The sequence below is a fragment of the Pinus tabuliformis genome, chromosome 5_2 (genome assembly GCF_031772625.1).
Source record: "Pinus tabuliformis cultivar Carrire ecotype Pingquan chromosome 5_2, CPIR1, whole genome shotgun sequence".
NCBI classification, from domain to species: Eukaryota; Viridiplantae; Streptophyta; class Pinopsida; order Pinales; family Pinaceae; genus Pinus; species Pinus tabuliformis.
The window spans coordinates 518,979,353-518,995,906 of record NC_142306.1 but is presented as its reverse complement, the minus strand read 5'-3'; the positions used below and the strand labels follow the sequence as shown (position 1 = coordinate 518,995,906).

Sequence of the window (16,554 nt, the reverse complement as noted above, 5' to 3'; positions counted from 1 at the left end):
CTTTATTACATGAAATTTTAACCCGAAGATGTTACACTCTTCATCCTCAAAATGTTTGTAGATGTTTTCCCATGAAGAATGCCCCAAATCTATGGTATAGACTATATCTGAGAACAACCTTGCGTCTTGTAGCTTGTGTCTTTGAATGGACCAATGGTTTTTTGTATGAGTGCCTTCTTCATTTCTTCTTGGCGAGAGGAATCAAAGCTTTCTTGTAGAAAGAGAAGAGGGATTAACAAAGCATAGTTATTATGGGAAGCAATAGAGTGAAATAGTAAAATAACAATTTAAACTCGTTAAATAAACAAAGTTTTTAACCATAAGTGTGCCAACGCAGACCATAAATGAAAATGTTAAATATTTTGGACAAGGAAAAGGCAAGGGGCCATGTGAAGGATGCCACATCATAACCTAGGAGTAGAAATTTTATAAGAGTTCAAAACCAAAATTTACTAAATTTTCTGGGGTTCTAGGTATCCGGGAAATAAAAGAGCATAAGTGAAATTAAGGCATGGAGGGGAAAATCTCGTAAAATAATGAAATAAGGTTATGGGGAAATAAGTCGTGGGATGAATGAGTGAGAGAGAGGAGTACTCAGAAGCCCAGATGACCATAAGTCTTTATAAATTAATAATTATAAATTTTTACAGGTTTCCAGGTAGGTAGGATATTGGAGCGAAAAGGGACCACATAACATAAAACAAAGGAAAACATAAAATGACCTAGAATGTGGGCCATGTACTTGTTAGGGTGACATGGAAACCAGATACTTGGATGCCCATAAGATTTTTGTAAATAGAAGTTCTAAAATGTTACAAGGTTCTGAGGTTAGCGAGCTTAATGAAGGTGAGTGTAAAAAATGAGATTTTTTTCCCTATAAAGGGAAATTAGTCCATAAACAAAAAAGTGGGCCAAATTTTTAAAGCACGTTTTACAAGAAAGCGATGACATGGAGCCATGCACACATACACACAACACATTTAACACAAAGATTTACCCTGGAAACCCAAACCATGAAAATTGTAATGATATTTTTGTATTATATCTTTACAATATTTGAACACAATATGTATATCTTGTAACATATGGCATAAAACCCTATTTCATTAACCTTGGATTAGAATACAACCATATTTACTTCATTTGAATTACAAAACCATGGGTTGAATCACCATGTGCCACAAAAGTAATGAAAGCAAAAATTATGTGTGGAAAAAAAAACAAATGCAAAAAAATTGTTTGGGGAATCCATTAGTACCCTCCCACGCTCCACACAATGAATCATGCATGGGGATAATTGTACAAAGAATATAGTATATACTCAACACTCTCTCACTTTCTTTTTTTTCTTTCATAAAAGGGTTGCAAGAGTACAAGATCAAAAATCCATTGCATCAATTTCCCGTTGTTTCTCTCCACCAATAAAAATTTTAAGTGCTCACATACTTTCTTATTGAATTTGCATCACTCTTCAACATTTTCATCGTTATCAATAACACCTTCTTATCTTCACAAATGTCTCTCACAAAGTGATATTAAACATCAATATGGTTTGTCTTAGAGTGATACATAGGTTCTTTGCTAGAAATGTTGCACTTTGACTATCACAATCTATCCTTACAGCTTGCTATACCAATCTAATACCAAAAAATAATATTTGTAACCATACTTCTTCCTTTATTACATAATTGGTTTCCATATATTTAGATTCTATAGTTGAGAGTATGACTACAAACTATCCCTTGCCGATCCTACTAGTTGCTCCTCAAAATAGGTTAAAATCATACCCACTTATAGATCTTCTACAATCTAGATCTTTAGATCAATCTACATCAAAAAATCCTTAAATATCCATCACTCTCTCTAGTCTTGGTCTTCATTTGTAACACAATTCATAATCAATAGTAGCATGCAAGTAATTAAAACCTTCTTTACTACTACATAATGATCTGTCCCTAGTTTTGGCATACACTTGCTTAATACTCCCACTACATGCAATGTCTGGTCTACTATAGATCATTGCATACTTAAAACTACCAATAGAACTAGTATATGTAACATGGGACATATCCTATTTCTCTTCCCGTGTGATGACAATGGTATACAAATTACCTTACATCCATAGGAATAGGTACCCTTACTAGTTTTATTCCAACATATTAAACCTCTGTAATATTGTCTCAACATACTTATTCTAATTTATCTAAAGGAAAAGGGTTTTTCACTTTTAAATAACTAACCAGTGATATGTTTTATACATAGATGTTAGGATTGATACTATATAATATGTTGTATATGAATGAAGTATTATTTCTATTTTCTTTTTGTAATTTAGAATTCCTGTGGAAACATGCACACACACGTACACATACACATATGGTTAGAAGGGTGGAGAAACACTAAAAAAAGAAGAACCTTAAGGCTAATCTCATGAATATTCACTTCCATTGAGTGTTGGGATTTTCTCTCTCAAGGATAGACTACAAGAGCCCAAAATCAGTTTCTCTTGTGTAGAGCAATAGAGAGAGAGTTATTTGACTTAATGTAAATACCAAAAGAAATGAATACTTTAGTATTGGAATGGATTTTAGAAATATTTACATGTTTAACTAGATAAGTTATCATATATCCATAACATTGTATACTAATCCTCAAAATAAGTTGTAGACATTATATGAAATCAAAGTATGAGAATAAGATGGAGGCAATGTTAGCATGCATGCATGTGGAAACCACAAGAAAATGAGGGTTTCACACTCACCTATGAATGCATCCAAGTTTGTTTTTATTAATTGCTCTTGAGGAATCAAATGTAGAAACTCAATACACAAGCTTTACATTGTTACCTTGGCCTATAGATGTAAATATATAAAAATATATTGCCTATATTTATATATAAATACTTAGCTATAAATCAGGATGCATGATATAGAGAGGTAAGTCTATGATAACTGTCATAAATAATTTTGAATACATATGCATATAAATGTAAAGAAAAGGAATTATTTTCAAGCCATTCTAAAGCAAAAATTTTATTGTATTCACATGTAAGATAATAAATGAATTACAACATAAATTTCATATGAAATGCTTACAAGTTTACAAATAATGTTCTAGACATTTTTCCCTTAATCCTGCAGCCAAATCAAGGAGATACTAGAATTTTTGAGAGAAAATATTAATGAACAACTTGAAACATTTGTTCAGAGTATAAGGGTTTAGCCATGTGCATATATGAAAATAAAAAATTTAAATAACTTGGGATGGTAGCCCTGTCAACTACACAATTGTTTTTACAAAAAGATCACCTAGAATTGGCTAGAGTTTGACATGATTGAGGGATAACTTAGCCAAGTTGGATTTGCTTAGCTGGTTGGAAGAAGAAAAAACTTTGGTATCTCTAAATTCCTCAGAATTATAGAGATTCGCTCGTAAGAAGCGGATGTGCAAATGATAGAGTAGAAAAAATATGGCGAGGAGGGTAGTTACGTTAACTTTTGATTATCACAATTCCACTGTTGGATCCATCAAAATAACCTAAACCGTCTATGTCTCTTCCCCCACATTATTAGGGATCTGTTGCCTCACGTTTTAGGCCATGTGGCCCCCGTTGCATGAAGAGTATGCCAATGAAGACCAACTCGATAATCCCACAATATATCATTGACAAGTCAACATAATATTTATAAAGTATTTTAATTCAAAGCCTAATAGGAGCATTGTAATTCAAAGCCTAATAGGAGTAGTCTAATAGGAGTAGTCTAACGAGGCAGAGGAATTGTCTGGATTCCGGTGCCACCCGGAAAAACCTCTGGCTCCGGCCACCGGACAATTCCTCTGCCCTCCGCCACCCTACGCGAGCTCTGCCCACCTCTGCCACCGCCAGCTCTGCCACTTCCCGCATTAACTGCGTCTGACAGGAGGATCGACTTCCATCGCTGTCTGCCACCGTGAGTTAATTCCAAAATTTCAATTCGAATTCCGGTTTTCCGCGGGCTTCTCCTAACCAATTAGACCTAACACTCCACAGCTCCCTCCCTTGCAGTTCACTAGGTCACCAGAACACTCCGAAAACTCACAAAACAGGCTGACTCGCGCCTGCAGCTCACCAGCACAACGGAAAAACTCACTCCGACGCTCTGTAGCTCACCACCTGCACCAGCTGGGACCGTCATTAGAACTACAATGTAGAGTAGCAGAAGAGATTAGATTTCTCGCAAAGGATGATGATGAAGCTCGTTCTTACATGGGTGCCAATGGTTTCATTCACATGCTTGTGAACTTCCTATGTTCTGCTATTGATGCATGTAATGTCCAAGCACAAGAGACTGGAGCTTTGGCGCTTTTCAATATTGGTGTGAATAATAACAGGTAGAAGGATGTCTGAAATATTTTTTAGTTTATCAAAATACACAAGTCTAGCAGATGTGATTTATTCTTTTACTAATCATCTTAAAACATTTTTTCTTACTTGTGTTCATGCTTTGTATTGTAGGAACAAAGCAGCAATCTTGGCTGCAGGTGCAGTGCCTCTTTTGTTGGATCTTCTTGATTCTGAAACATCTGAAGCAGCTGTAGCTGTCTTGCTTATGTTATCTAGTTTGGAAGATAATAAAGCTAGCATTGGAGCTTCCGGAGCAATACCTCTTCTCATTAAACTGATGGACTCGGAATCTAACCAATGTAGACAAGATGCTATAAATGCCTTGTATAATTTATCAACATTCAAGGGAAACAGGTCCTAGGTGGTATCTGCAGGAGTTGTTTCCAGGCTTGCTCATCTTCTTCTTGTTGCAGAGGGTGACTGTACAGAAAAATGCCTTACAATTTTGTATAACCTTGCTTCTACTGAAGAGGGCAGAGCAACAATTGCTGATACGGAAGGCTGCATTGGAACCATTGCAGATATTCTTGATACAGGTACAACCATTGCACAAGAACAAGCAGCAGCATCTCTCTTATTGTTATGTACTAATAGTTTTGAGCACAGTCAAATGGTTTTAAGGGAAGGGGTCATTCCTTATTTGGTTACTCTTTCTATGAATGGAAGCCCAAGGGGAAAGGACAAAGCACAGAAATTGCTACAGCATTTTAGAGAGCAACGACAGCAAGATGTTTCCTGCCAGTCTTCTACAGCTGTGTGTACCCCTCAGCCATCAATCTATGGGGAGAGCTTGAAGGAAAATAAAACAACTCATAGAACAAATTTCAAAAATATTGGCCGAACATTAAGCCTCTTTTGGAAGGCAAAGTCATTTTCTTTTTATCAGTGTTAGTAAATGCGAACCAAATGGAGGCAGAACATTTATCTTTAGTTTCTGTTGGAAGTCCTTGTAAATCAATTTCGTTTGTTGTACGGTTCTAAATTTTCTACGTAGTTGGGACCATTCAGAGGCTGCCCTGACTGTTTGTTGTAACGAAGTTAGGAATTGAATCATCTCATAGCTTGATGATTTAGGAATATACTGTACAAAAGTTTCAGAGGTGAAAAATAATTAGATAACACTACTTTGTCGCAGATTTGTACATTATCACAGAGAGGATAATTACCTCTTTCAGTAGATGTGATGTTCTTCTATTCTAGTATAGCCTGTAAATATATATCAGAGATTTAGTTTGATCATCACATCTTAATACATTCCACACCAACTTCTCCTTGTTTATTGGATCATACTGAGTTTGCACTTGTTAATCTGTTGATGCTACCAATAGATGTGTAAAATTTTCTTTTCAAGGTGGCCTATGGGGAGTGGTGATTGCTATGTTTCTTGAAGTAATTGTGGCTGGTATAGTATTGTCTTTCCACCAAAGGACAGGAAACAAGAGATCAACGCACACGGGGTTATGTAATCTATCTTCCTCCTCCAATCTAAACGTTGTATAAAAATGTTTATTTTCCAAGGTATATTTTTAAAAAATGCTGCATATATTACATTGTAAATCAAGGATACAAGTACATTAATATTGTACTTATTCTAAGAAAATTTTAAAGGGAAACATTCGACCACGCATATAGTTGAATAATTAAAACAAAAAGGCACAAATTCCACAGGTGGCTAGAATTAATGAACACATTTGAGTATACTAAACATGATACTGTAGCAGAAAATTTGTGAAAAATTAATAGAAACAAATCGAGGCATTGAAGACGTTGTAATCCAAAGAGAAAATCATCTGGAAGGAAAAATAAAAATCAAGTGTCCAACGTAAGACGTTTTATAGATACTTTCGAAGTTGTGCATGGTAAAAGATCCCGTGATTTATGTATGAAATCGTTGATAAAATATTTTGACGACCCAAAATAATGCAATAATGCAGGGGTTATAGGTTGTGACAGGGCTGGATGTTTTATCAATACCAAGTTGTTTTTATTTAAAATGTCTTGTATCTCTTTGTGCAATGACCAAGTGGTAGTAAATGAGTCGGTCATTCTACGAATCTGAAAGTGTCAAAATTTTGAACTAGCCATTGATGACTATAATCCTCATTCTCCAATGTATGAGAAAATTGATCGCTATGACTAGAGATATATTTGGGACATTTGCAAAAAGAATAAATGGGACTGTTCAAAATGTTTCAAATGGGTGTGCAAATTTACAAACTTTTTAGACTCAAATTGCAACTATGTTAATTTGATCTTGAATTTGGTTCATCTCTCTTCATTACTATGTATCTGTCCAAGTCTTGGTATTTAAATTTTCAACTTCTGTATCTGTCCATCTTTGCATCAAGCAACCATACTCTCGAGTCAATATTTATATGCCTATATTGTTACCTTTGTTTCTTGTTATGTAACTGTATTTTCCTACTAGCATTTTTCTAATGCCCCTTGATCTTTGTAAGCCTTTGATCTTGCAATCTTTTGTTTTCTTCTTGCCTCCTTTATGCTTTCAAACATGCCTTTCTTTCCAGTGTCATGTTTGTGCTGTTGATTCTGTATCTCTTTGTCTTCCTCTATGATAACTTTGATTTCCATATTTATGGTGTTGTTGACATGAGAAACAATGTTGATGAATTGTTAGTACATTGATTAGTAATCAACACTATAAACATTTGATTACTAATAAATGTACTAACAATATGATTTATATAATATTTTAAATCATACATGTTAAATGCACAAGTAACATCTTTTAGGGCAATTCCAACAACACTAAATTGTATGAACCTCCATGGTGATGACATCTCATGATGTTCTGCAATGCCCATGTAAAATTCTATTTGTGAATACCCTTGCAGCAAAACTTCTTGGATATACATTCCTTATACATTGATTGAGCAGAGCTTTGAATCTTGAAATATATGAGGAAATGCAAGTTGCAGGAAGGTTAGTTAACCATTACTCATTTCAAATAATAGGCAATAGAATATTTACTCTCCGATTTCATGCTTTGAGAGCATCATAAGCCAAAGAATAGGCTTTTAGCCAAGCACACAATGTTTATCTACAAATATTTTTTGTTGTAAAAAACACATCATGGAAGTGATGGTCATTGTTGAAGGCTTGTATTTTATCTAGTGCATGGTTTTCCGACTTCCAGTTGTACAGCAAGTGATAAAGCTATGATAGATTAATTTACCTTTTGTATAGGCATCATCACACGAAATGATGCTCTGGAAGCACAAGGGAAGTATTATTCAATATTGTGGCAGTTTCCACAGTCTTGAGGAAACAATTATAGCATTTTGTAATAAATTGAATATAATGAAATCCATTGTAGTGAATTTTTTGCTAGCAATCTATTATATTTCTAAACTTTTGATGTTCAGCTCCACTCCATTTGGTAATCAATAAAATACAAGTTTAGGAGTTCTTTGATGGAATCTCAGAAAAAGGAACTATTGTGAGTAATTTGCATCTGTCTGGAAATCAAATTGTTGAGACAATTGCAGGATTGGGATTCTGTAGATTCTACTGCTCTCTATTGTAGGTCTCACTATGTCATCTTGTCCTCTGCATCATTCCTCATAATGTCTAAAACCACTCACTCCGCATTCATACTGAAGCTTGTCCAGGAAGTTCTTGTCTGAGCTACATTTCTCAACATCAATTACCTCGACTTGAGCTCCATGGTTCTCTTGTCCCTCTTCAAAATCACCATGCTACAATCTAGCAACCAGTGCTTCTAACCACCTAATAAATTCTTCACCAATATTTCTCCCATCTTGTGCTCATTCTGCTATTCCTCCCTTAACTGAATTTGCAGGGCTTCAGTAACGGATTTGTACACTATTGACTGTATACTCTAGAGTGAAAGAGCCAAGGTTTAGTTGGTAATAGATTTAATTCATTTTGGACGGGAATATTCAATAGATTCACCTCACTCGAGAAGTTAGAAAAAAAATTGGCATTTCACATAAAATTTTGACAAGAAAAGTCTTCTCTTTCAAGAGAGCTATGTTCTAAAATTGTGAGAAATATCGTGAGCCACTGAATGACTTAGTTATTATGCACTCTGGTAACCTATGCCAGTGCCAGATAGATAATAGCAGAAAAACACATGAAGAGTAAAAATCAGGAGAAATTAAGCATGCTATTTAATTGAACAGTCACTGAACAAGAGACTTTCATTGTCTGTAAAGTTATGAACACGAACTCTCACATATTTGGAGCTATACTTTACAGTCTGTCACAGTAGCTAAAGTTGCAATTTATTTGTCAATTTTTACCTCTTGGCTTAATTACATTATGTAGTGCCATTGGAAAATGAGAAAATATTAGGTACCAGATTCAAAGGAAGCTAACTTTGTTTCAATAAGACCTTCATACTCCAAAATATAAAAAATTAGATCTAGCAAGGATGGGTCTTGCAACATGCAACAGACGATTCCAATAACTTGTTTGACTATGTGCTAAAAAGCTCATCTTGTTTACTTTGGAGTTGAGAAACTAATGGAAAATCTGTGCTGAAGATATTTATGTCTAGCATGTACATTTGTATCTTAAATATGGCTGAGATATCTTGGTAAAATCCCAAGGATTGCACCTCTGCAACCTATCCAATTTACTGCATGCCTGATTCTCTATTTCTCAAAAATCCACATCTTGATACTTGTGTCCAATTCAGTTACTATCACTTCTCACTACTCACCAATCCCATTGACTTTGAAAGTTTAATTTGTTAACCTCATTTTGCCACCTTTTCTCATATTTCTATCAGCTAAGCATGCACATGACTCGAGTAGAATACTTATTATGAATTTAGAATATGAAATTCAGAAGATGTGTGCTAGGAACCATTTGTCCTAGTCCTTACAGTAGCCAAAAGCCTATTCTTTGGCTTATGATGCTCTCAAAGCATGAAATCGGAGAGTAAATATTCTATTGCCTATTATTTGAAATGAGTAATGGTTAACTAACCTTCCTGCAACTTGCATTTCCTCATATATTTCAAGATTCAAAGCTCTGCTCAATCAATGTATAAGGAATGCATATCCAAGAAGTTTTGCTGCAAGGGTATTCACAAATAGAATTTTACATGGGCATTGCAGAACATCATGAGGTGTCATCACCATGGAGGTTCGATTTAGAGTTGTTGGAATTGCCCTAAAAGATGTTACTTGTGCGTTTAACATGTATGATTTAAAATATTATATAAATCATATTGTTAGTACATTGATTAGTAATCAATTGTTTATAATGTTGATTACTAATCAATGTACTAACAATTCATCAACATTGTTTCACATGTCAACCACACCATAAATATGGAAATCAAAGTTGTCAGAAAGGAAGACTAAGAGATACAGAATCAACAACACAAACATGGCACTGGAAAGAAAGGCATGTTTGAAAGCGTAAAGGAGGCAAGAAGAAAACAAAATATTGCAAGCTCAAAGGCTTACAAAGATCAAGGGGCATTAGAAAAATGCTAGCAGGAAAATACAGTTACATAACAAGAAACAAAGGTAACAATATAGGCATATAAATATTGACTCAAGAGTATGGTTGCTTGTGACATAATATGCAAAGATGGACAGATACAGAAGTTCAAAATTAAAATACCAAAACTTGGACAGATACATAGTAATGAAGAGAGATGAACCAAATTCAAGATCAAATTAACATAGTTGCAATTTGAGTCTAAAAAGTTTGTAAAGTTGCACACCCATTTGAAACATTGTGAACAGTACCATTTATTTTTTTTGCAAATGTCCCAAATATATCTCTAGTCATAGCGATCAATTTTCTCATACATTGGAGAACGAGGATTATAGTCATCAATGGCTAGTTCAAAATTTTGACACTTTCAGATTCGTAGAATGGCCGACTCATTTACTACCACTTGGTCATTCCACAAAGAGATACAAGACATTTTAAATAAAAACAACTTGGTATTGATAAAGCATCCAGCCCTGTCACAACCTATAACCCCTGCATTATTGCATTATTTTGGGTCGTCAAAATATTTTATCAATGATTTCGTACATAAATCACGGGATCTTTTACCATGCACAACTTCGAAAGTATCTGTAAAACGTCTTACGTTGGACACTTGATTTTTATTTTTCCTTCCAGATGATTTGCTCTTCGGATTACAACGTCTTCAATGCCTCGATTTGTTTCTATTAATTTTGCACAAATTTTCTGCTACAGTATCATGTTTAGCATACTCAAATTTGTTCATTAATTCTAGCCACCTGTGGAATTTGTGCCTTTTTGTTTTAATTATTCAACTATATGCGTGGTCGAATGTTTCCCTTTAAAATTTTCTTAGAATAAGTACAATATTAATGTACTTGTATCCTTGATTTACAATGTAATATATGCAGCATTTTTTAAAAATATACCTTGGAAAATAAACATTTTTATACAACGTTTAGATGGGAGGAGAAAGATTGATTACATAACCCCGTGTGCGTTGATCTCTTGTTTCCTGTCCTTTGGTGGACAGACAATACTATACCAGCCACAATTACTTCAAGAAACATAGCAATCACCACTCCCCATAGGCCACCTTGAAAAGAAAATTTTACACATCTATTGGTAGCAGCAACAGATTAACAAGTGCAAACTCAGTATGATCCAATAAACAAGGAGAAGTTGGTCTGGAATGTATTAATATGTGATGATAAAACTAAATCTCCGATATATATTTACAGGCTATACTAGAATAGAAGAACATCACATCTACTGAAAGAGGTAATTATCCTCTCTGTGATAATGTACAAATCTGCGACAAAGCAGTGTTATCTAATTATTTTTCACCTCTGAAACTTTTGTACAGTATATTCCTAAATCATCAAGCTATGAGATGATTCAATTCCTAACTTCGTTACAACAAACAGTCAGGGCAGCCTCTGAATGGTCCCAACTACGTAGAAAATTTAGAACCGTACAACAAACGAAATTGATTTACAAGGACTTCCAGCAGAAACTAAAGATAAACGTTCTGCCTCCATTTGGTTCGCATATACTAACACTGATAAAAAGCAAATGACTTTGCCTTCCAAAAGAGGCTTAATGTTCGGCCAATCTTTTTGGAAGTTGTTCTATGAGTTGTTTTATTTTCCTTCAAGCTCTCCCCATAGATTGATGGCTGAGGGGTACACACAGCTGTAGAAGACTGGCAGGAAACATCTTGCTGTCGCTGCTCTCTGAAATGTTGTAGCAATTTCTGTGCTTTGTCCTTTCCCCTTGGGCTTCCATTCATAGAAAGAGTAACCAAATAAGGAATGACCCCTTCCCTTAAAACCATTTGACTGTGCTCAAAACTATTAGTACATAACAATAAGAGAGATGTTGCTGCTTGTACTTGTGCAATGGTTGTATCTGTATCAAGTATATCTGAAATGGTTCCAATGCAACCTTCCGTATCAACAATTGTTGCTCTGCCCTCTTCAGTAGAAGCAAGGTTATACAAAATTGTAAGGCATTTTTCTGTACAGTCACCCTCTGCAACAAGAAGAAGATGAGCAAGCCTGGAAACAACTCCTGCAGATACCATGTAGGACCTGTTTCCCTTGAATGTTGATAAATTATACAAGGCATTTATAGCATCTTGTCTACATTGGTTAGATTCCGAGTCCATCAGTTTAATGAGAAGAGGTATTGCTCTAAAAGCTCCAATGCTAGCTTTATTAACTTCTAAACTAGATAACATAAGCAAGACAGCTACAACTACTTCAGATGTTTCAGAATCAAGAAGATCCAACAAAAGAGGCACTGCACCTGCAGCCAAGATTGCTGCTTTGTTCCTACAATACAAAGCATGAACACAAGTAAGCAAAAATGTTTTAAGATGATTAGTAAAAGAATAAATCACATCTGCTAGACTTGTGTATTTTGATAAACTAAAAAATATTTCAGACATCCTTCTACCTGTTATTATTCACACCAATATTGAAAAGCGCCAAAGCTCCAGTCTCTTGTGCTTGGGCATTACATGCATCAATAGCAGAACGTAGGAAGTTCACAAGCATGTGAATGAAACCATTGGCACCCATGTAAGAACGAGCTTCATCATCATCCTTTGCGAGAAATCTAATCTCTTCTGCTGCTCTACATTGCAGTTCTAGTGACGGTCCTGGCTGGTGCAGGTGGTGAGCTGCAGAGCGTCGGAGTGAGTTTTTCCGTTGTGCTGGTGAGCTGCAGGCACGAGTTAGCCCGTTCTGTGAGTTTTCGGAGTGTTCTGGTGACCTGGTGAACTGCAGGGGAGGGAGCTGCAGGGGAGGGAGCTGCGGAGTGCCAGGTCGAATTGGTTAGGAGCAGCCCGCGGAAAACCGGAATTCGAATTGAAATTTCGGAATTAACTCACGGCGACAGACAGCGATGGAAGTCGATCCTCCTGTCAGACGCAGTTAATGCGGGAGGTGGCGGAGCTGGCGGTGGCGGAGGTGGGCGGAGCTCGCGTAGGGTGGCGGAGGGCGGAGGAATTGTCCGGTGGCCGGAGCCAGAGGTTTTTCTGGGTGGCACCGAAAACCGGACAATTCCTTCGCCTCGTTAGACTACTCCAATAACCTAGACTATTCAAATGACTAGGTATTAAGGATTAAATTTATTATATGGCTATAACATGGTATTGCTACTTAATATTTTTTTACGATAATGCCCCCCTTTATGATCAAATAAGAATATTTATGTCTATATGAAATTAAAACAATAATGGTCTAAATACAATAGCTAACCTTAGCAATTTAAGGTAAAAGGATCTTTAAAAAAAGGGATAGTTTTTCATACTACGAGGAAAAAAAATTGAGATAGTAGATTCTAGTGCTTCCTATCATGATGATAACGAAAAGGAAAAGAATAGTAATCAAGAAGAGTGATATAGAAAAATAATTGGGTGTAAATTCCAGATGTTACATTGATTTGGTAAATATTGAGGCATGTTACAATATCCATTAGCAATCTAATGCAATAAAATGGGGGAGGAATTGAGTGCATGTGGAATACATCCCTAAAATGAGAGACGGAGACATATAAGGGTTTTGAGAATGTGAATTTAAATAGAAGGAGGATAAAAACCTTTTAAGACAAATACCTTGTGTGGAATTTTGATTCACTTAATTTAGTGATAGGAGTTATTTTTGAAGTCATTAGCTTGAGATACAAGGATAGGAAGTTGAGCAATTTGTTTGATTGAAGAAAAAAAACACTAGGAAAGGGGAAGTGCCAAGAAATTGTTGGATCAGAGAAGGAATTCATTGGGAAACATGTTATCATTTATGTCAACGGCGGCAGTTCCATGGAGCTTACCAAGAAAATTCAAGTTCAAGGTGAATCCTATGGTAGCTGCATTTATTAGTAGAGGACCATCATAATAGTAGGAAAAGTGAGGAAACTAAAATATAACTATGATGGTTTGGTGACCCAGTCGTTGAAGGCACTTATGCCTCAAGAGATTTTCTGATTTTCTCCTAGAAATGGTACAGATGGATAGGCCTTGGAAATACCTTTCCAATAGTATATGAAGGTTTGGAAAAATCCTAAGGATGAAGGAGTTATGGCTAGTTGAATTTTTAATATAGTTCATGAGCCCAAACTAGGCCAATTAGGCCTTCGACCTAGTCGAGACCTCGATCAATTAGGTCTTGCTACAGGAAAATAGGGAATGAACTCCCTGGACCCCTGACTCCTTACTTATGTGGGACCTGGTGCATGCATGACACATGGTGCACTTCTATTGGCTCATGATGGTGAGTAGGATGATGATGTGGTAGCCATGGTGGAAAGATGACATCAGTACAAGGTTATATGGCACCCCAGGAATATGACATATGACATGCAGATTTTGACTTTTTGGGTGGAAAAGAGGCACACATGGCACCACATAGGCATTGATGATGTTAGGATGATGCAGACATGACGTTAACAAGATGATGTGGTAGAGACGTTGAAGATTGCATTAGGAGGTTGTTATGGTGAAGCTTTCTTGTGTATTTTATTTTGTTGGTCTTCGACATTAAATGAGTTGCATGCTTAAAAACAAAGGAAAATGTTAGAAGTTGGGTAGTTTAACCTAGTCATGGCCTTCAATCTAGTCACGGGAAAAAGTGTTGGCACATAACAGAAATGGGGGTGATCCCTTGACCTTTCAACCACTGTGGGAGCCAATGTAGGAAGACTGAGGTGCATGTTAATTTGGCTAGTCAGTAATAGGGCATTTGGACTACCTTCACTATAAAAGAACTCCCATCCTTCGAGTTGTGGTATTAAGAACTCTTCAGTTAGGAATTTCGTTCTAGTGATTTGGGCATATGATGCCAAGTCATTAAGGTCACAAAATGACATAATTGGTGACATTCATTGAATCTAGTAGTTAGCTAACATTGGAGATATAACTATGTTGGGTTGTGTTATATTCTGTCCACGTAGTTAACAAGGGGTTTGAAGGGCACCCGTAACCCCACTTTATGGGGTCCGGGGTAGCGCCCCAGAAAATTTTGGTTTTGACCCTATGTTAGGTTGGGTGGACCCACCTATGGTTTTATGCATGATTTTCACACATGTTTTTTGGACGCGATGGTTTTCAATCCATGGTATTGGACGTGATGGTTTTCGGTCCATGGTATTGGATGCTTCGACATGTATAAATATATATTGTAACATTGAAAGGAACATAATGAAAAATCAAGCTGGTAGTCTCGGTTTTGGGATCCAGTGGGAAAATCTCTGTGTACATGTGTTTTTATGTGTTATGCTCTGGAATTTTTTATTTTTCTGTGTTTTAGAATTCGTATGTAGGTAATTTCTATATGGGGTTAAAACCTACATTTGGTCTCAAAGCTGTTTTTGGCTTCAAGGGGATGCCTTTGTTGTTGAGGGGTTTCTCTCAGGCCTGTGGTAGACCCTGTTTAGTGGGAGATCTGCGAGATTGATTCTGGTGGTCAAAGAAGATGGCGAGTGGTAGAAAGATAGAGACTGAGAAATTTAATGGTCAGAGTTTTGAGCTGTGGAAACTCAATATGGAGGATCTAATGGTGGATAAAGATCAGTGGATCGAAGTAGATCTAGGTACTAAACCAACGGGAGTGACCGATGAAGAATGGAAGAAGTTGGATTGTAAGGAAAAGAGCACAATATGATTGCGTGTTTCAGATTTAGTATTGTTGAATGTATTAGCGGAAGCTACGACAAAGGATTTGTGGGACAAGTTAGAGAATTTGTACCAATCTAAGTCTCTGGTGAATAAACTATTCCTGCAGAAAAAGTTGTATAACCTGAGGATGAAAGATGGAGACTCGGTGACAGAGCATCTGAATGTGTTTAATACTGTGGTAAGCAGTTAGCACCTATTGATATCAAAATTTCAGATGAATACAAGTGAATTAGTTTGTTGTGTTCTCTACCAGATTCATGGGATAGTCTGGTTATTGCAATAGGTAGCAATGCAACTGCCTTGCATTTTGATGAAATAGTCTCATCCTTGCTGACGGAGGAGATGAGACGGAAAAATATGGAGAGCTAGAATGGTGATGCCTTATCTGTACGAGGATGGTCCCAAAACAGAAACAAAAATAAGTCATCAAGTGGGACATCTAAATCTAGAGGGAGATCTAAATCTCCAGGAAAATCTGTAAAGGTGGTGTGCTGGAAATGTGGAAAGGAAGGGCACTTCAAAAGGGACTACAAATTTAAAGCTTTTGATAAAGGAAAGGGTTCTGATGATGCTCCTTCTACAGAGGTGAAAACCACCTCAAATGAAGGTGGGGATGTGTACTTGACTTCTTCAAGTACACATGTAGATCATGAGGCATGGTTGATTGATTCAAGTGCATCCTTTCACTTCACTCCCCATAGAGAGTGGTTCTCTGAGTATGAGAAATATGATGGTGGTGATGTATTCTTGGGGGATGAAAAGAAGGCTAGAATCATTGGTCGTGGAAAAGTAAAGTTGAAGTTGCAAGGTGGAAGGGTTAGAACACTTTCGAGTGTTCTACATATTCCTACACTGGCCATAAATCGGATTTCTGTAAGCAAGTTGGATGATGCAGGTGTAAAAACAGTGTTCGAGAAGGATACCTACAAGATGGTTCGGGGAGCATTGGTATTGATCCAGGGAGTTCGGACTAGAACTCTATACAAGCTACAAGGTAGCACTGTTATTGATG

At 36.5% G+C, this 16,554-nt stretch overlaps 1 protein-coding gene and 1 pseudogene across 2 annotated transcripts in view; one reads left to right on the top strand and one right to left on the bottom strand.

Annotated features, from left to right (window-relative positions):
- LOC149159962 (U-box domain-containing protein 45-like) overlaps window positions 1-5,276 on the top strand; it is a 37,101-nt pseudogene extending 31,825 nt beyond the window's left edge. The window contains exons 2-3 of the transcript XR_016261343.1: window positions 4,046-4,371; window positions 4,496-5,276. The product of XR_016261343.1 is annotated as a U-box domain-containing protein 45-like (transcript). The remainder of the gene's footprint in view (window positions 1-4,045; window positions 4,372-4,495) is intronic.
- Window positions 5,277-11,110: 5,834 nt separating this feature from the next.
- LOC149159961 (uncharacterized) overlaps window positions 11,111-16,554 on the bottom strand; it is a 40,154-nt gene continuing 34,710 nt past the window's right edge. The window contains exons 4-5 of the mRNA XM_089434477.1: window positions 12,323-12,678; window positions 11,111-12,198 (exon numbers count right to left, since the gene is read on the bottom strand). Coding sequence (XP_089290603.1) covers window positions 11,418-12,198; window positions 12,323-12,678 — 1,137 coding nt within the window. The 3' untranslated portion in view covers window positions 11,111-11,417. The remainder of the gene's footprint in view (window positions 12,199-12,322; window positions 12,679-16,554) is intronic.